General features: G+C 49.8%; 1 protein-coding gene across 4 annotated transcripts in view; it reads right to left on the bottom strand.

Moving 5' to 3' along the window:
• Positions 1-133: 133 nt before the first annotated feature.
• Positions 134-20,090, bottom strand: part of btk (Bruton agammaglobulinemia tyrosine kinase) — an 89,603-nt gene continuing 69,646 nt past the window's right edge. For all 4 annotated transcript variants that reach the window (XM_052021449.1, XM_052021452.1, XM_052021451.1 and 1 more), the window contains exons 14-18: positions 13,383-13,599; positions 12,173-12,237; positions 11,676-11,794; positions 5,487-5,644; positions 134-422 (exon numbers count right to left, since the gene is read on the bottom strand). In XM_052021449.1, the coding sequence (XP_051877409.1) occupies positions 345-422; positions 5,487-5,644; positions 11,676-11,794; positions 12,173-12,237; positions 13,383-13,599 (637 nt within the window). In that variant the 3' untranslated portion in view covers positions 134-344. The remainder of the gene's footprint in view (positions 423-5,486; positions 5,645-11,675; positions 11,795-12,172; positions 12,238-13,382; positions 13,600-20,090) is intronic.

Raw genomic sequence — 20,090 nt, 5'->3', positions numbered from 1 at the left:
CGGGATGTTGCCCATCTCCAGGAGGTAAGAATCTGAGCCTCCTGCCTGGTCCTCACATTGCTCATTCCAGCCTCACCATGAAACAATGTCAAAAGACACCGTGCTCACTGTTTTAAATAGAATGAGGGATTTATTTTGCTCTGTGTTTGTGTCTTTGTGCATGTGCATGTATATTGTGTCTTGTGTCTACCTGCTCACCCAGCCATTGCCTGTATGCTCAAGGCTCTGTTCATAGAAATAATCTGAGTCTTTGAACGCTGCTGTCTTTAATCACCGTGCAAGAAGTTTGCAAAGGGTTAAACATAGGTTACTCTGCAGTCTGGCCGACTCTGTGGTCAGTCTCCTCATGTCTGGCTGTCATCTTCCACCAGCTCCTGGATGTTACTGAGCAGGGAACTGAAGGCAGGACGATTCTCTGCTTTCTGCAACAGACAACAAAAGGAAACCACCGGTGAAAAATGGGGCAAAACCAGCCCAGGAAAGAACTTACGCATCAAATGAATTCACTTAAAGCATAATAGTCAATGATTCTAGTTAAGCACCAAACACAGGGCATCCAGGCCACCATACATGTAGAGTCATAGAGCACAGAAACATGCCTTTCAGCCTACCATGTCCTTGCCGACCATCAGTTATCCATCTACACTAATCCCATTTACCAGCACTTGGTCCAGGCCCTTCTATATCTTGTTAATTCAAGTGTTCATCCAAATATTAATTAAATGTTGTGAGAGTCTCTGCCTCCACCAGCCCCTCAGGCAGTGCTTTCCAGATTCCAACCACCCTCTGGGGGAAATATTCCTTCTCAGATCTCCTATAGCCCTCCTGCCTATGTGCCCACACCTCTGATGTGGGGAAAGGTTTCTCACCATATCTACCCTATCTGTGCCTTTCATAGTTTTGTGTAGAAACATAGAAAACCTACAGCACAATATAGGCCCTTCAGCCCACAAAGTTGTGCCAAACCTGTCCCTACCTTAGAAATTACTAGGCTTACCCGTAGCCCTCTATTTTTCTAAACTCCATGTACCTATCCAAAAGTCTCTTAAATGACTCTATCGCATCCGCCTCCACCACCGTTGCCGGTAGCCCATTCCACACACTCACCACTTTCTGTGAAAAACTTACCCCTGACATCTCCTCTGTACCTACTCCCCAGCACTGTAAACCTGTGTCGTCTTGTGGCAACCATTTCAGCCCTGGGAAAAAGCCTCTGACTATCCACATGTTCAATGCCTCTTATCATCTTATAAACTTCTGTCAGGTGCACCCTCAGCCACCTTTGGTCCAGGATAAACAAACCAAGCCTCTCCAGCCTCTCCTCATAACTGAAACGGTCCATCCCAGGCAATGTCCTGGTGAGTCTTTACTGCACCCTCTCCAGTGCAACCACATCCTTCCTGTAGTGTGGTGACCAGAACTGCCTCCAACTGAGATCCAACCAATGTTTTATAAAGTTGTACTAAGTGCTCTTATATTTAGTGTCCCATCGAATGAAGTCCAGCACCCTGTATGCTTTCTTTGTCGTCATATCTGCCAGTGCTGCCACCTTGAGGGATCTTTGGCTTTGTACACCAAGGTGCCTCTGTTCCTCAATACTCCCTGGGGCCCTGACATTCATTGTGTGTCCTCCACCCTTACTGGACCCCCCCCCCCCCCCCCCCAACCAAAAGTGCATCATCTCACTCTTATCAGGATTAAGTTCCATCTACCATTGCTCTGCTCGATTTACCAGTTGAACAATATCACTGGGAAGTGTGGAGGGTGATCACGACCACTCTCCGCACTATCAACACCACCAGTAATTGTTGTGTTATCTGCAAACTCACTAATCATACTTTTGACATATACATTAAACAAATAGCAGTGGTCCCAGCACTGATCCTTGTGATACACCAACTGGTCATAGGCTTCCAATCACAAAAGCAGCCTTCCACCAACACCCTCGGTTGCCTATCACCCATTGCCCTTGATCCCAGGAGCTCCAATGTTTTGGACCAGTCTTCCATGCAGGATCTTCCATGTAAACTACACCAACTGCACTGACCTCATCAACTCGTTACTCTTCAAGTAACTCAATTCAATTAATCAGACAGGATCTCCCACCAACAAATCCGTGCTGACTATCCCTGATTGATCCTTGCCTTTCCAAGTGTAGATTAATTCTGTCCCTTAGAATGTTTTCCATTAATTTCCCTACCAATGACATCAGACTAACTGGCCTGCAATTCTTTGTTCTAAGAGTTAGATTCACTTCCTTTCAAAAATTCCTTTCAAACTGAGTCAGCCAGGCCAGTGAAGGCCCCAGTTAGATCCCAGTCTGTGCTGGGTTATTGATTCCAAGTTCCTCACTGCCACCACGGATCCTATGAAACCTCCTGACTGTTGATCCATTCCAGGTCCCCAACTCTAAGGCACGCAAGTTACTTAGTCATAAGTCCAAGGAGCAAATAGAAACAGATACTTGTCACTAAGCTTGGCACATTATTTCACTACCTCTTCTACGTCTTTCCCTCCCCCTCATTCCATTATCCTCAAGTGGTATCTCCTTTCCATTCATACTCTAATCTCTTCTCATGAATGGGACCCGATCTCCAGCTCTCTCCACTCTATTCTCAGAGAACTGCTCACTGTCCATCTTCCCTTCTGCTTCACTGTGTTAGCTGAGAGCTAGTGCTTCCCTCTCGTCTGGTACTGTCCCCACTGCCACAAATCCACCACTGTCGCCCCCATCTCAGAAAAACATTGTCCATCTCTGCAAACAGCATCCATCTTGGAACACCCATTTCTCCCAGAAGTTCAGAGGGGAAGGGAAAGAGGGAACGGGGAGAGAGAGAGGGCAGAGGGAGCAAGAGATAGAGATAATGAGGGAGGGAGAGAAAGAAAGAATGGAAGGGAGTGAAGGTAAACAGAAAAAGAGAGCAGAGAAACAGCAACATGAAGCAGAATGGAAGGAGAGAAAGAGAAAGATAGAGGGGGTCAGATGAACAATAAGAAGGAACAAGGCACTCCGCTCCGCACTCTGCACTCCGCTCCGCACTCCGCTCCGCACTCCGCTCCGCACTCCACACTCCACACTCTACTCCTTCCACGCTCTGCTCCGCACTCCGCTCCGCACTCTGCACTCCACTCCGCACTCCGCTCCGCACTCCACACTCTACTCCTTCCACGCTCCGCTCTGCACTCCGCTCCGCACTCCGCTCCACACTCTGCACTCCACTCCGCTCCGCACTCCACACTCCACACTTTACTCCTTCCACGCTCCGCTCCGCACTCTGCACTCCACACTCTACTCCTTCCACGCTCCGCTCCGCACTCTGCACTCCACACTCTACTCCTTCCACGCTCCGCTCCGCACTCCGCTCCGCACTCTGCACTCCACACTCTACTCCTTCCACACTCCGCTGTCCTCACTCCGCTCCTTTTGCTCCACACTCTGGGAAATGAGCCACTCTGCTCCCATTTAACGCCTTGCTAAAGTAAATCTAATTCTGTGCAGTTTTCCGATTTAGTATATCAGAACCATAAAAAGAAACATTTTTTTGTTCCTCAATACCAGAGTTTCTGTTTGTCTCAGTTACTGTAATTACGGGATGGTTAAAACAACTGCAGAATTTGAGCAGATAGAGATTTTTTTCCCCCCAGAATAGATACAGTCAGGTGATCTGACAGAGTAATCGTGGGTTTGATTGGAAACGTCTCCATTTGGAGGGTGTCATATCGAGAGCCATAAACAAGATAATCACCAGGAAATGTAACAGGAATTCAGGAGAAATGCCATCACCCAGAGGGCAGCTGCACTGAGTAACAGTCATCACCACAGCTCATTAAACACCAGCATTTAAAGGCAACGCTAGATAAACACACAAGGAATAGAGTGTTAGATTTAAAACCAATGCTGGAAACACCCAGCAGGTCAGGCAGCATCCGTGGTGGGAGAAAGAGAGTTAAGGTTTAATGGCACATATGATAGTTAGGATCAGTGGGAGGTTTGCAAACAGCCGTGGTTGAAGCTCTTGTTCCCTTGCTACAGATTCTGCAACATGACTACTTAAACCAGGAGGCCCCACTCTGGATGTTCCAGCACTGGCACTGCCACCCACCTGACCTGTGCTCCTTGGGTTGGTGGCAGGGCTTCTACCACTCACCAGAACGCAGGCAAACAGGAGCCAGAGTAGGCCATTCAGCCCATCAAGCCTGCCCCACCATTCCCCCACCATGATCATGGCTGATCTGTGCTGGCCTCAAACCCTCTTCTGTGCCAGTTCCCCATAACCCTCAATTCCACGATATTTCAAATATTTATCTACCTCCACATTAAATACATCTAACGATCAGCCTCCACCACCCTCTGAGACAGGGAATTCCAGGGATTCACCACCCTACAAGAGAAGACATTTCTGCACATCTCAGTTTTAAATGACCAGCCCCTTATCCTATAACTACATCCCCACAAACTTACCAGCAGGATAGGATTACTTGTTCAGGAGCTGAACCATTGGTCTGAGGTGTCTGCTGATGTCTGCAGCTCAAACGTACACCTGCGGTGGGCACCTGTGCTGTGGCTTGTGAAGCATTTCGCTCAGATGAGTCCCTGTGCAAAGCCACTGGCCTTAGAGCTGAGGGGGATGTGTGTGGGGACACTGGAGGCGTGTGTCTGCGGTGCCTACGTGAGGTCTGCCCCACAGCTGGGCATGAGTTGGGCACCTGTGGTGAATGGCTGAGGCAAAAGACTGAGCCACCAAGAACTTCTAAAACGTCAACTGGTTTGGAAAAGGCGGCTCTCCGCCATGGGAAGAGAGAGGCTGCTGCTGGGGGGAGGAAGGGGGTCTGGACAGGGCGAATGAGGTGGGAGAGTGGGATTCCCAGAAGGAAGGGGGTGGTAGAGCAGAAAGGCAAGGGTCAGGGGGATGGAAATGAAAGGACGTCATATTTGTACAATACAAGCAGCCGACATAATCAAGGACCCCTCCCACTCCAGTCATACTCGCTTCTCCCCCCTCCGAAAGCACGTACCAATGGGCTTAAGGACAGCTTCTATCCCACTGTTATCAGACTCTTGAATGGACTTCTCATACACTAACGATGAACCCTTGATCTCCCAATATATCTCATCGTGGCCCTTGCACTTTATTTGTCTACCTGCACTGAACTTTCTCTGTAACTGTAACACTTTATTCCACATTCTGCTTTCCTTTTGTACCATGTCGATGTACTTATGTATGGAGTGGTTTGTCTGGATAGCATGCAAACAAAAGCTTTTCACTGTACCATGGTAGAGGGAAAACAAGCCCAGCCTATCCAATCTCTCCCCATTACTAAAGTCCTCCAATCCAGGCAACATCCTGGGGAACCTCCTCTGTTCTGGGATCTCCTCTGGTCTGTTGAATCTCCAAGGCTTTGACAACCTTCCTGAAGTCTGGTGCTGAGAGGTGCAGGGCAGTGAACTTGCTCTGGGTTAACATCAAAATACGTCAGGCCCTTACATCATCCCAGCAGCTGTACATGATGTTGTAGACGTGCTCGGTGGCCTGCTGTGGCCGGTACAGGCGTCGACCCTGGATGATGTGTTCCACCACATCGGCGTTGCTGAACCTCTCATAGGGTGTTTTTCCCAAGGAGAAGATCTCCCACATCAGGACCCCTGTGACACAGAGTACAGACCTCAATAAACAGACAGCAAGGGCAACCACCAGTAAAACCAGTGATGGTTTAAACAACCAAATCATCCTCATCTCACTCAAACAGTGATGCAGTGCCTGTTTCATCATTTCCCACAGTGTTTCCCCTCATAACCAATGCTGACAACGTTTCCAGCCCACAGTCAGGCTCCTTTGCCTGTCAGTTCTGCAACAACCCAGCATAATCAAAGACCCCTCCCACCCCAGTCATTCTCCCTTCTCCCCCCTCCCATCAGACAAACGATACAAAAGCTTGAAGACACATACCACCAGGGTCAAGGACAGCTTCTGTCCCTCTGTTATAAGACACTTAAATGGACCTCTTGTATGATATATTCCTGATCTCCCAATCTACATCGTCGTGGCCCTTGCACTTTATTTGTATACCTGCACTGTACTTTCTCTGTAACTAACACCATATTCTGCATTCTGTTTAGTTTTCCTTTTGCTCTACCTCAATGTATCTATGTATTTAATGCTCTGTCCGGATGGCACGCAAAAAAGCTTTTCACTGTATCTCAGTACATGTGACAGTAATAAACCAGTTACCAACTGCTAAAATGCTTCCTCTCCCTCCCTGCCCACCTTACAGTCCCACCCAGTCCAATCTTCCAAACAGTTCTTCCTCCCATAACCCTCAAAATCTTTCCTTTTCCTTTCCTCACAGGACTGGAGACCCAGGTTCAATCCTGACCTCGGGTGCTGTCTGTGTGAAGTTTGCATGATCTCTCTGTGCCTGTGTGGGTTTTCCCCTGGTGCTCTGGTTTCCTCCCACATTCCAAAGACATGTGGATCAGTGGGTTAATAGGCCATTGTAAGTCACCCCTAGCATGTAGTGGTAGAATCTGGGGTGAGTTGATGGGAATGTGGGGAGAATAAAATGGAATTAATGTAGGATTAGTGTAAGTGGGTTGTTGATTATCAGCACGGACTCGGTGGTCCAAAGGGCCTGTTTTCCTGCTGTATCCAAGTGGACTTTCATTTCTGTTCAGTATCTAGTTCAACCATTCATTCCTGGTGTCCCAATGTGTAAGAAACATTTTCTTAAAGCTGTGTGTGCTGGTTACCAACCCTTCACCCACTAGATACAGATTATCTTTACTAACCTTTGATTTGCCCATTAATTCTACATTTAACATTTGCTCTAAGAACGATAGCATCTATTCCTGTCTCGCCACGTAACCGGTACCAGGCTCCAGAATCTCAAGGATGCTGACAATCTTCACAGAATCACAGGATGACTGAACTTCAGAAGGAGGCCATTCAACCCACTGAGTCCCTCCCAGGTCCAGCTAAGGGCAATGCAGCCAGTCTTACTCCCCCACCTTCTCCCTACAGCCTCGCAAATCCTTTCCTTTCAGGTACTTAGCCAGTTCCCATTTGGGCACTGCTTCTGCCGCTCCCCAGGACTCCAGAATCCAACCACTCCCTGATCAGATCTCCAGCTGAGGCCCAATCCCCGCTTTAGAATCTTCCTCATTTTCTTGTATTCTATGGTTTATTTAACAGCCTCTCAACTTGCCCCGTCACCTGCAAAGACTTCTACCGCCCACCACACTAACTGCCCTCATTCTTCCCACCAAAACACAGCACTTTGCACTTCTAAAGTGCTGCAGTGCACTTTCACAACCTCCCCACCTCTCCCACATTCTGACGTCTGTTCCCATCCACCTAACAGCGTCCTGAGTTTTTGAATTTCATGTCAGTTGCAAACTTCGAAGTTATGCACTGCCACTGTGGAATAGTTTTTTTCAACATCTGTAGGGCCGTAGGGTGTGTTGAAAAACAGAGTGACCCTGGAATATGTTCACAGATCCCTGAATGTAGCAACACAGGTGGATAGGGTGGTGAAGAAGGCATTTGGCATGTTTACCTTCAGCGACTGTGGCACAGAATATAGGAGCTGGGAGGTTATATTATAACCTTATAAGACATTAATTCAGCTGCACTTGGAGTATTGTGTGCAGTTCTGATTGTTACACTATAGGAAGGATGCGATTGCACTGGAGAGGATGCAGAGGAGATTCACCAGCACGTTTCCTGGGATACAGCATTTCAGTTATAAGGAGAGACTGGACAGGCAGTTTTCATTTCTCCCCCGGGGCAGAGGAGGCCAATGGGGGACTTGATAGAGGTATGAGGGGGATAGACAGGGTAGATGGGAAGGTGGTGAGGGTGTTCCACATAGTGGGGGTGTCTAAAACAGGCAGCAATAGGTATAAGGTGAGAGGGAGGAGGCTTAGAGGGGATCAGAGGGGTCATCTTTTTCACCCAGAGGGTGGTTGGAGTCTGGAACAAACAGCCTGAGTGGGTGGTGGAGGCGGAAGCTGAAGGACATCTACGAAGCATCCAGACAAGGCCTTGAATCACCGACGTACAGAAGGTTGCAGACCTAATGTGAGTGAATGGAATGTGTAGATCGGTACAATGGTCAGCATGGACATAGTGGGCCGAAGGGCCTGTTTCTGTGCTGTATGACTCCATGACTCCATATCTGTTACTATCCCACCCAGTTTCACTTCCTTCTCCCGTTCATCCCACATCCCCTTCCTTATCCCAACATCTAAACCCAATCTCCTGCGCTCTCCCCACATCCTTTATTAGATCTCCTACAGCTGCAAGTAAATCCAGATTTATAATAAACATTTCTTTTCCTTGGACCTTAAACTGTGAAACGCCTGCCTTCTCTCAGTTCCTTCTCTCCTGCAGTCCACATATTCTTGATAAACACCTTTAGCATCACCACATCCCCATTCACTCTCTGAATTTGTGGAAAGCCCCCACTTAAGGCCATTCATTCTTGCCCCAGTTTTTCACTTTGTTGAAAACACAACGTTGGCCTGAAAAAATTAAAAACCTGCGGAACAGCCAACCAGAACAAGTCAAGGACAAGGAGACGAAACGAATGTCTTAGTTCTCACCAGGTGGTGGAAAGAGTGAGGCTGTCATTTTCTGAATTAACTCTTTCTGGATTGAAGTAATGGAAGGTGGACATAACAAAGGCCCTACTGATAATCTGCTAACCAGATATCTTTTCCAATAGGAAGTTATTTGTGGGATACTCTTTGAAGGCAGAAGAATTCAGGGGCTTATCAGAAGAGTAGCCTGTGTCGCTGAACTGGAGTGGCCCGAGCCCGGTGTTTGACTTAAACAGGCTATAATTGGTGTGAAATGGCCTGATTCAGCAAAAAGCAAAGGAATGACATTGGAGGCATGTCCTTGCTTGGGAGAAGAGTGGTGAGGTAGTGCCACCTGCAGCCTTGGGCCAGTGCCAATGAAGGATGGACACAGGATGTCCCGATGAATCAGAGCCAACAGAATCGACGTATAACTGTGCAGAACTGATAAGGGAAAAGAAAAATAATGAAGGTTTTTGGAGGTAGAGCAGCGAGAACTCAGGAGACTAACGAGCAAGAACTCAGGAGACTAACGAATGAGAACTCTGGGGAGACTACTGTCTCCCGGAAGACCCTCATGCCAGGGGCAGGGAGAAGAAGGATCAATCGTCTGGCCAACAGGAGATCCTCTATTTCGGTATTGTAAGTGAGAGAAGTAGTTTGATGTAATAAAATTGATACAGTAAGATTGCGAGTTTGGATTAATTAGGATTAGTGTGGTCAGTCACCTAACATAAGGTAGTTGACTGAGGTAAGGGTCAACACAGGTCCCTGGAAATTTCATTGCAAGCTGCTGTATATTTCAGGAGAAACAAAGGACTGCAGATGCTGGAATATCTAGAAGAAAAACACAATGATGCTGGAGGAACTCAGCAGGCCAGGCAGCATCCGTGGAGAAAAGCAGGCGGTCAACGTTTTGGGTCAGGACCCTTACTCAGGACTGAGGATAGGAAAAGGGGAACCTCAATATCTAGGAGGGAAAAGCAGAGCAGTGATAGGTGGACAGAAGAGGGGAGGTGGTGTAGGCACAAGGTAGCGATAGGGAGAGGCAGGTAAGAGATAGTGATGGGCAGGTGCAGGGGAGGAGGGGAGAGCAGATCCACCAGGGGATGGGTCAAAGGTAAGGAGAGAAAAAGGATAGAAGGAAGTGAGATAGGCTAGGAAAGGGAAGAAAATAAGAGGCATGGTTGGGAGGGAGGTGTGGTGGGGGGGGGGGGGGGGGGTTTGTTGAGGGGACTATTTAAGGTGGGAGAATTCAATGTTCATGCCGTTAGGCTGCAAGGTTCCAAGACGGAAAATGAGATGCTTTTCCTCCAGTTTGTGCTTGGATTTCTCCTGCCAGTGGAGGAGGCCGAGGACTGACATATCAGTGATAGTGTGGGAGGGGGAGTTGAAGTGACCAGCGACGGGGAGATGCAGATCACGGTTACGGACGGAGTGCAGGTGTTCTGCGAAATGGTCACCTAGTCTGCATTTGGCCTCACCGATGTAAAGGAGGCCACACTTAGAGCACCGAATGCAGTAGATGATATTAAGGGAGGTGCAGGTGAATCTCTGTCTCACCTGAAAGGACTGTTTGGGTCCCCGGGTGGAGGGGATGGGGGTGGCATAGGGGCAGGTGTTACACCTATGGCGGGGGCAGTGGAAAGTCCCTGGGGTAGGAGTGGGATGCGTGGGGAGGGAGGAGTGAACTAGAGAGTCGCAGAGAGAGCGGTCCCTGCGAAAGGCAGAAAGGGGTGGGGAGGGGAAGATATGCTTGGTGGTGGGGTCCCGTTGGAGATGGCGGAAGTGGCGGAGAATGATGTGTTGGATACGTAGGCTAGTGGGATGAAATGTGAGGACAGGAGAGACTCTATCCCTGATAGGCCTGGGAGGGGTGGCACTGAGTGTGGCGTTGAGGGTAGAGGTGCGGGAAGTGGCAGAGATGCGGGTGCGAGCTCTCTCGACCACAGTAGGGGGAAGCCACGGTTAGTAAAGAAGTTGGACATCTCGGATGCCCTGGAGTGGAAAGCCTCATCATGGGAGCAGATGAGGCAGAGACGGAGAAATTGAGAGAAAGGGATAGTGTCCTTGCAAGAGACAGGGTGGGAGGAGCTGTAATCGCAGTAGCTGTGGGCTTCAGTGGGTTTGTAGAAGATGTCAGTGGCTAATGAATCTCCTGAGATGGAGATGGAAAGATCGAGGAAGGAGAGAGAGATGTCAGAGTTGGTCCAAGTGAATTGGAGAGCAGGGTGAAAATTAGTGGCGAAATTTTTGAAACTGACAAGTTCTGCATGGCTGCAAGATGTGGCACCAAGGGAAGGGATTGGACCGGGGGACAGGATAGCGTCCAGGTACGAGGATACGAGCTCAGTGGGGCAAGAACATGCAGAGACAATATGTCTGCCGGGACAGTCCTTCTTGTGGATTTGGGGGAGAAGACAGAAGCGGGCAGCCCTAGGTTGTGGGACTATCATGTTGGTAGCTGTGGTGGAGGGGGTGGGGGAGGAGGTGGAGGGAAATCACCAAGGGAATGTGTCCAATGTAAACTAACTCCTTATATCAGAGCCTAGGGAGGAGAAGGAGATTCTACTGTGTGGGGTAGTGAAAGACATGGTTGATATTGGAACTGTTCCACTTTGAAGGCATAGGTTTAAGGTGAAAGGGGAAAGTTTTAATAGGAACTTAAGGGGCAACTTTTTTTTACACAGATGGTGATATGTACGTGGAATAAGCTGCCAGAGGAAGTGGTTGAGGCAGATACAGTAACAACTTTTAAAAAACAGTTGGACAGGTACATGGATAAGAAAGGTTTAGAAGGTTATGGGCCAAATGTGGGCAAATGGGACTAGCTTAGGTGGGAATCTTGGTTGCCATGGACCAGTTGGGCCAGAAGGGCTATTTCTGTGCTGTATAACACTATGACTTTCTGACACATCAATGGGAGGAATGGTGAGCATAACTTCAATGTTTGCAGGTGACATGAAGTCCAGAAACTCAGCCATGGAAAAGGACAGACATCAAAATACAGGCCGACTACACCCATCCTCTCCTCTCCTCTGATGAAGCCCCTACAGTCCACAGGTCATGCAAAGACTGGACTTGATGGAATACTCACCAAAGGCCCAGACATCAGACTTGCTGCTGAATCGAAAGAAGTTGAGGACCTCGGGCGGAGACCATCGTACGGGGAACTTGGAACCCTGCGAGCTGGTGTACTCATCGTCAAGGACGTACCTAAGGTAGAGCAGAGCATAGGTCTGGGGCTGAAGCTGGAAAACTTGCCCCTCACAGCGGGCACAGAGGAAAGAGTGATGTAGCTGTTGGCTGAAGAGTTGATAATGAAGCTGGAGACCCTAGTGTGGGCTCGGGGGACCAATCAGCTGGGCAAGAAAGGGGCAGAGGAATTTCAGTCCAGAGATGGTGCAGAGGGAAAACAAGACAAAGAAACCCAGGGGCTGGGAAATGTCCACCCCACAGCAACCTCCGAGACTTCCACCCCCAACCCCCACCTCCCCACCACCCTGGAACTTGATCCCTGTTCTTTACAAGCAGAGCAGGGAGCAGTAAGTGCCCCTTCCCCAAGGATAATCCCGATGAAATTAATGTGCTCACCTGCTCAGCCCAAAGTCAGACACCTTCACCGTGCCTGCTTCATCCACCAGGCAGTTCCTGGCTGCCTGCAACATAAAAACAGAGAAGGGGAGATGTGAGAGCCCGGACCCCGGCCTCTGGTCAAACCCAGTCCGAATGCTGATGACTGCCTGCGGGACGGGCACCTGTTGCCCTCCGTGAGGTGTCCTGGGAACAGCACCCTTACCTCTCCGCTCCAGCCCTACCCCGAAGCCTCTGATCTGCAACAATCCTGAGCCCCAACGAGGTGAGCACAGTGATAAAGCAGCTGGGATCAGACAGGGAGAGTGTCCCTCACTGGGACACCCCACACTCTGATCCTCAGTCACCCTGGGGTTGTTTTGGGCTTCCCCTGGATTCAGGCCACTTGCCCGGACAGGATGGAGCTCAGGGTGGGGCAGGAGGATGATGTACCTGCTCCTGATGTACCCTCCCTATCTCCTGTCCCTTCCCACCCAAGCTTCCCCCTTCCCACTCCCTCCTCGTCCCAAAGGCCCGACACTGAGGGCCTCTCTGTTACTCCCTCCATCCCTCCATAGCTCCTCACTTCCCTCGGTGGTGGCTTCCTCGGATTAACTGCCTCCTGGCCCGGTCCAATCCCAATCCCCCGGGACATTCCTTATTTCCCATCATCTGATCTCCCTTCACGCCCTGTCTCCCAGCCCCCTCTCACCTCACTCCCCAAAAGCGTTGGAACATTGGGGAGAGTCCAACCCCACTCACTGCGTGGGGCCACTGTTCCCCACAACCCCCTCCTTCTCTCACTGGGGATGGGCCCACTCCCTACAGCACACTCCCTTTCCCCACTCCCAATGACGTCTCTGCTCCCCCCTTCCGCTCCCACATCCGCACATTAACTGAGGGGTCCCTCTGCCCCACTTCCTCCTGCTCCCACCCTCACTGGGGGTCAATCCCCTCCCACTCTCACAGGGGGTCCCTCTCCCTTTCACCGCCCCCCCCCCTCCTGTTCTCACTGGGGTTGGGGGGGGGGGTCTCTATCCCAAGGGTATTCTCTCTGACTGACTAACAAGCTGCAGCCTCAGTAACCACAGTAATGGAATGCATGTAAAGAATGTTGGCGGGGTGGGGGACCCGGTCACCTCTCGTGCCCCCCCCCCCGCACTCTAAACATCCCTCCCTCCCTCCCTTGCTGTGAAGGAGATGACCCCATGTCCTGAGCCTCCATCCTCACCAGGTCCCTATGCAGGAATTTGTAGGACTCCAGGTAAGCCATGGCCTCACACACGTCCTTGCTCATTTCCAGCAGCTGGAGGCTGCTCAGCTTCCTTCCCCACTTCTTCAGGTAGTCCAACAAGCAGCCGTTGGACATAAACTCAGTGACGATGTAGATCGGTCGTTGTTTAGTGCAGACGCCGTATAACTGCACCAACTTGGGATGGTTCAACTTCCTATTGAGACAAAATAGTATGGATTGGTGGCTTACGAACCCAGCATGGCTCCTGCCTGACCATTTACAATTCCTGCCATCCCGTCACACACTTACCCCCTAGAGCACAGGTTAGACACAGAATGAAGATCCTTCTACACTGTCCCATCACACACTCCCAGGGTTGGACACAGAGTGGAGCTCTCTCTATACTGTCCCATCACACACTCCCAAGGTTGGGCACAGAGTGAAACTCTCTCTACACTGTCCCATCACACACTGCCAGGGTTAGACACAGAATGAAGCTCCCTCTACACTGTCCCATCACACACTCCCAGGGTTGGACACAAGGTGGGTATCTTAGCGAGCTACGAGAAACTGGAACAAAATCCAAAGGAACAGCTGAAACGAACCCTGGAAGGTGGGGGAGACTTTGGAATTCATCTTTGGCAGCGGACTATGGAGGGTTTTTTGTTAAAGAATTCTGCTTCGCAAGGTTTGTGTCTGTGGTTTTGAGTGTCATGGGAGTGGCAATGGTTGGCAGATTGCCAAGCTGAGCTTGTAAGCTTTGGTGGGAGCTGAGACTGAATTAACTTTGACTGTTAACATCGGTGAACTCCCTCCCACCCTGATTGCTTAGCCCAGGTTGACTGGGTGAAAACAATTCAACGACAGCTTGGACTTTCATATGGCCTGGGGAACATCAGACTGGCCTGGAGGAAGACACCTTTCTTCGAAGCTGCAGAGTGGATGCAGAAGATCCATCACACAGAAAAATTCCTGTGTATCTGGAGAACTCTCCTAGCTTCTCTCTCCTCTGAACTGTTCTTTCAGTCAAGCGATCAGTGATACATTCCGCTGGATGTATATTAATTATTGTACCAGCGGTGTGTTTAGTTTCTGAAAGTGTGTTGCTTATCATTGTCAGGCCACTCCTCTCTGATGACAGAGGACTCCCCCTCAGTTGGCCCCTGTACTGTAGGGCCATCCTCCAATTCAGGGACGTGTGCCTTCTCCTTTTCGTCCTGCTGTTGTGTGGAGGCACAGAGACCTCCATTACAGGGGCATCTTAGTGTAGTGGTTAGCGTAACGCTATTACGGCACCAGCGACCCAGGTTCAATTCCAGCTGCTGTCTGTAAGGAGTTTCTACATTCTCCCTGTGTGTCTGCGTGGGTTTCCTCTGGGTGCTTCGGTTTCCTCCCACATTCCAAAGGCGTACTGGTTAGGAGTAGTGAGCACGCTATGTTGGCGCCGGAAGCATGGCGACATTTGTGGTCTGCCCCCAGAACATTCTAGGCAAAAGACGTATTTCACTGTGTGTTTTGATGTACAAGATAATAAAGATATCTTATCTGATCGTCTTCTCGCCTGACTCCCTCGGGCCCTTGCTGAACCCTAGGGTCTGGGTGTTCCCTGGGGTCAACCCAGAGGCAATCGCAGGCTCTTGCTCCTCCAGGCGACTTGCCTGGAGGTAATTATTCTTCTTCATTACCTTCCTTTCTTTCGGACAATCCCCACCCCTGCCCAGCACTTGCTTTGGACGGTTCCCACCCCTGTCCAGGCTCTTCCTTGGCATCCACCGCCGCAGGCGAAGGATAGAAGTAAGGGACAAGGGTGTTGTCCTGGGCTGCTGAGGTGAAATTGGCAGCCCAGAGGTTAGGGCAGCGCTTATGAATGTGCCCGACCCCTTTTCAGGCATGGCACCGAGTCCAGAAGATATGGTAGACAAGCCCCTTGAACTGGACGCTGAACTGCCCCTCAGTGCCCTCCTCCTGTGCCAGCTGGAGTGTCACTGGAACAAAAACACATGACGAGGGTTGGGACCCCAAACACCGAGCAGAATCGTGGTGATGGCTGACCGCACTCCCCCAGGGGTGGCAGATGGGGGAGGAGGACCTCATCACTTCTGAAGGGCGGGACATTTGAAAGGATGACCCTCTGCGCAGTGGCCTCCAGCAGATGCACCGGCAGGAAGATCCCACCCACTGTGAGCTCTCTACTTAGGGCCAGGGACACCTCTCTCTCGGACCTCAGGAAGAACACAGCCACTTTGTGAATGTGTGCGCCCAAGGCCTGGCATGATGTAAGCGCACTTATTTCGAGAGGTGTCCACTCTCCTCTGCTCCATCGACTGCAGCGAGGTCTCCCTCCTCAGGGGAGATTTCAACTGTACCCTCGAGGAGGGGGATCACTCCATAACCAGCGTGGCCAAGCATCGGTGTTGAGGGAGCTGGCGGGGTCCGCATACAGGCACTTTAGCAACTGGCTACTGGAAGACAGCCAATTCCAAGATGCCTTCCAACTGTTCTGGAAGACTTGGAGAGGGGAGTAGGGGAGCTTCCGCTCCTTGAGGCTATGGTAGAATGTGGGCAAGGCTCACATCCATCTCTTCTGTCAGGAGTATGCATGGGGGTCATCCCAGAAGCAGGAGCAAGATCGAGTGGCTTGAGAAGGAGGTGATCGACTTGGAGTCTCGTCTGGAGGCTTGAGGTCATTTGGGACCAGTGGATGTCTCAGGGGCTCGAGTGTATCCGGGATAAGGGAGACCATGTTGTAATTTGAAATTGTTGATTGTAAACTGTGTGAACAACGGAATATTGAAGTAATGTACTAATGTGATGATTGTAATCACAGAATAAATCTCCTTTGAAAAGGGGAAAAAAGGGTCAGGCACAGAGTGGTGCTCCCTCTACGCTGTCCTATCACACACTCCCAGGGAATGGGTTAGACCCATCAGCACCAAGTGGAAATGATTAATCACAATCTCCAGGCTCCTGATCTCTAAGTTAGATCACTTGAAAGGCTTTGGACAGTGTGTCTGGTGACGTGAGTGACCCGATGCTGGGAACATTAACCAGTGTGTGTTCACATGTGGTTACTTGCGTAAAAGGTAATCACTGTGTGATGATGCATGATGACCTTACACTGAACTGTGGGTCTCAGAAATGTCATAGTTCCTCAAGAACAGCAATTAAAATATCAAGGTTCTGACACCTAACCCACAGGGAAACTAACTGATCTGCTCTGGAGAGGGGGATTTGGGGGATATTGAAACATGATACAAGAGTTGAGATTTAGAATTGAGGGTTAAAGAGAGCTAATGATAACTATCCATGAGAAGGGACTAATTCTGAAGAAATTACTGTTCACATTTGGGAATTGTACATTAAACCACAGCTGTTTTCAGTTGCAGTATCTGAATCTGCATTTGTATTTCTAATGCATTGTAACTTCCTAGAACCTTTGAGGTTGCACTTGCTTTCACAGCATCATTGTGACATTGTTGTTGGAATCAAACCTTTCACATCAAAATATGTTCTCAGCAAAGTAGAGGAGATCAGATATAGTCTCACTGAAAATAGTTTCTGAGCAGTTGGACTTCTGTGGCCAAGGTACATGTGGGGTTTCCAACAGAAGAGAAAACTGTAGGTACAGCTTCACCAATGCCTGTGAAGTTGTCCCAGAGAGAGAGGGAGGCTGCTTGAATTGTGAGGACATCATCCTGGTTGGGAAGCTCCTGTCCTGGAGTGACATTTGGAGAGGGCGCTGGGGGGGGGGGGGGGGGAGGAGGGCAGTGATACCCAACAGTGGAACAGGTTCCACTGGAACACCTGGATGTTACTGCAGCCAACTGCAGAAGGGCAGATGGATGAAGGCAACCTCACCGCTCGCTCTGGGCTCAATGTCACCGGGGATCCTTGTTCAGTCAGTGGGACCCGAAGGACCTACAACCAACCTGGATCAGTTGTCAGGGGAGGTTGTGTGTATGGTCAACCAAGATCCTCGTTATTGCCATGTGTACTGTGGTACTGGCCAAAGTTATTGCCAACCTTGTTAAGATAGTGGGTATAATTGTCATTATTTTTCATTAACGTCCTTGGCATCATGATTGTGAGCAGTGAGGGCCCTGAGGAGGACTAGGGATCAGTGGAGAATACTGGGGTCCACGCCAATGAGGGGAATGGATGTCCTTGTAATTCCTCATCCCCATGGAGGCTCCTCTGAAAGGGTTTCCAGTGTCGTCTCTTGCCCAGAGTGTGGGATCAATCCATGCCGTGGGAGAGTCGTTGACATGGACCAGAGTCGGCAGTGCATGTGATTGGCTGCGGAAAGAGGCGAGAACTCTCCCCCATCTCACTGAGGTGCTGGCACCTTCGACAGGAAGACCACCTAAGCCAGTAGCGGCAAAAGGGAATCTCTGCAGATTTCACATCTTCTGGCTCGAAACACACACAATTCCAAAAAGCCAAGCCATAGCGCTCCCGGAGTGGGAAGGCAGGCTTTTATCTTCACCTCACCTCCATTGGTAGTGGTGTGGCTGTTTGGTCAGTCCTGGCTTTTCAGTCATAGATCTGGGGCTCAAGGAGCAGAACTGGATTACTTGCTGCACCTCACCATCAGTGATCCCCATCGCTCAAACAGAATTGCTCATTAGACCAAAGCACTCCTTGGGAGCCAACCCCTCAGAACTGGAGCCAAGTCCTGGAGATCCCCTCAAGTGCTATCCCACACCAATACATCCAGGATGGTTGATTCCTCGATCTCGCCTGTTGTCTGGGCACATGATGATGGTGAGGGGTCTGTACTCAGTGGAAGGATCTTTATGTGGGAATCCTGCCCTTTTGTTTTGGGGATTAGGAGTAGACAGCATTGGCCAGACCATTGTCAAACCAGGATGTTTTAAACAGGTTCATGGGTTGTCCGTAACACTGTGGCCTGCATCTGTGTCCCATATTTGCACAGGTTCCTGTAACAGAGGGGCTGCTCCTCATGTTTTGTTTACACGTCAGACCCACGCTCTCATCTTTTGATTCAGGACCGCAGCCCAAACGCAGGACCTTTTCCTCACAACTAGGCCTGTCACTGATCCTGGTAGTGCCTGCCCTGCCCCCACCCCACCCCTTCTCAGGGTGTGTTCGTGCCCAGGTGTCAGTGAGAGGGAATGTGCCAGTACACAGCTTGCCAAAACCCTTCCATGACAGCTGCTGTGTTAAGGATCGCTGGATCTCGTAACATTTTAACTGGTGTGGAATTTTTGTTGGAATTTGGGCATTTTCAAGGCAGTTGAGTCTCTAATCTGACTGAATTTCCCAGGTTGTCTGAGAAATTATTACATCCTTGGAAAGCAGGCACATCACGTGACTCCTGTTTTGTGGACACTGTATGAACACACATACAGGTACAGAGAGAACAGCATATCCATGCTTAAGGGTACACTGAGCAAATGCTTTCCTGCTCTGTTGTGACCTGTGTTTCTGCAGCGAGGTACAGCAGGGAAACAGGCCCTTCAGCCCACCGACTCCACACTGACCATCAACCACCCACTAATCCTTTGTTAACCCCATTTTATTCTCCCCACATTCACATCAACTCCCCCCAGATTCTACCACTCAACCACACGCTTCAGGTAATTTACAGCAGCCAATTAACCCACCAACCTGCACATCGTTGGGATATGGGAAGAAACTGGAGCACTGTACTGGGATGAACAACTCCAGCTGATTTTTGGTGCAAGACCTTTCACTATCAAAGGGTCTGATAACAAATCCCCAAACTCTCCAAGGTGCCTGCGCACACTGGTTCACTGTGAAGTTCTATGGTGTGTGGGGAGGAGGCAACCTTGCTGTGTACAGCAGGATGCAAGAAATAGCAGTGACAGGTTAATTTAATTGAACACTGCAGAAAAGATCCCTGTTACTCCCATACTCCCTAAGGATATTTACTGAGAAACTGAACCAGTGCAACTGGGAAACATCATTACATCCTGACTTTGTGAAAGATGCCGTACAAATGCTTTCTTTTTGGTTAAACTGAGGGTTTAAAATCTCATTTAAGAGATAAGCTCTCTGAGAACTCACTGCTCTCTCAGTATCACACAGGAGGGTTACAGGGGTGGTGGATTTGGAAGGTGTTAACTTCAAACCTTGGATATGGAAGTGATTTCCTATGAACATGGTGCAAGGCCGGCAGGTGTACTGACCCCACAACCACCCCACCCATACTTCAGCGAGCTCCCACTGAGCCAAGCTAATCTGAATCAGTATCATGACAGGGGTCCATCTGCCAAGCTAGACCAACCCCGGGCAGAGCAATTGGACAGGAGGCAACAGTCGTGAGTAAACACTGAGGGGATTTCACAGAACTTCCCCAAACTGTGCTGTCTCTTCCCTCTTTGTTGGACTGTGTGTGGCTGCATCTGCAGCTGGAGATGCCTCAGGGTAGTATTACCCTTTTCAAGCTGTGATTTCTGCCTTCAATATACTATGAACAACACAAGAGAGGCTATGAGGGAGGGGCTACTCCCAGACAGAGAGACAGAAACAGAGAAACAGAGAGAGAAGGACAGAGAGACAGAGAGAGAGAGACAGACAGACAGACAGAGAAAGAGACAGAGAGGCAGACAGAGGGAAAGAGAGAGAGACAGAAAGAGAAACAGAGAGAGAGACAAGCTGGCATACAGACAGCTTGACGGACAGAGAGACAGACACACAAGAGAGATTGCAGATTCTGGA

This window comes from Pristis pectinata, chromosome 8 (genome assembly GCF_009764475.1).
Source record: "Pristis pectinata isolate sPriPec2 chromosome 8, sPriPec2.1.pri, whole genome shotgun sequence".
Lineage (NCBI taxonomy): Eukaryota > Metazoa > Chordata > Chondrichthyes > Rhinopristiformes > Pristidae > Pristis > Pristis pectinata.
This window is presented reverse-complemented; position numbering and strand designations above follow the sequence as displayed.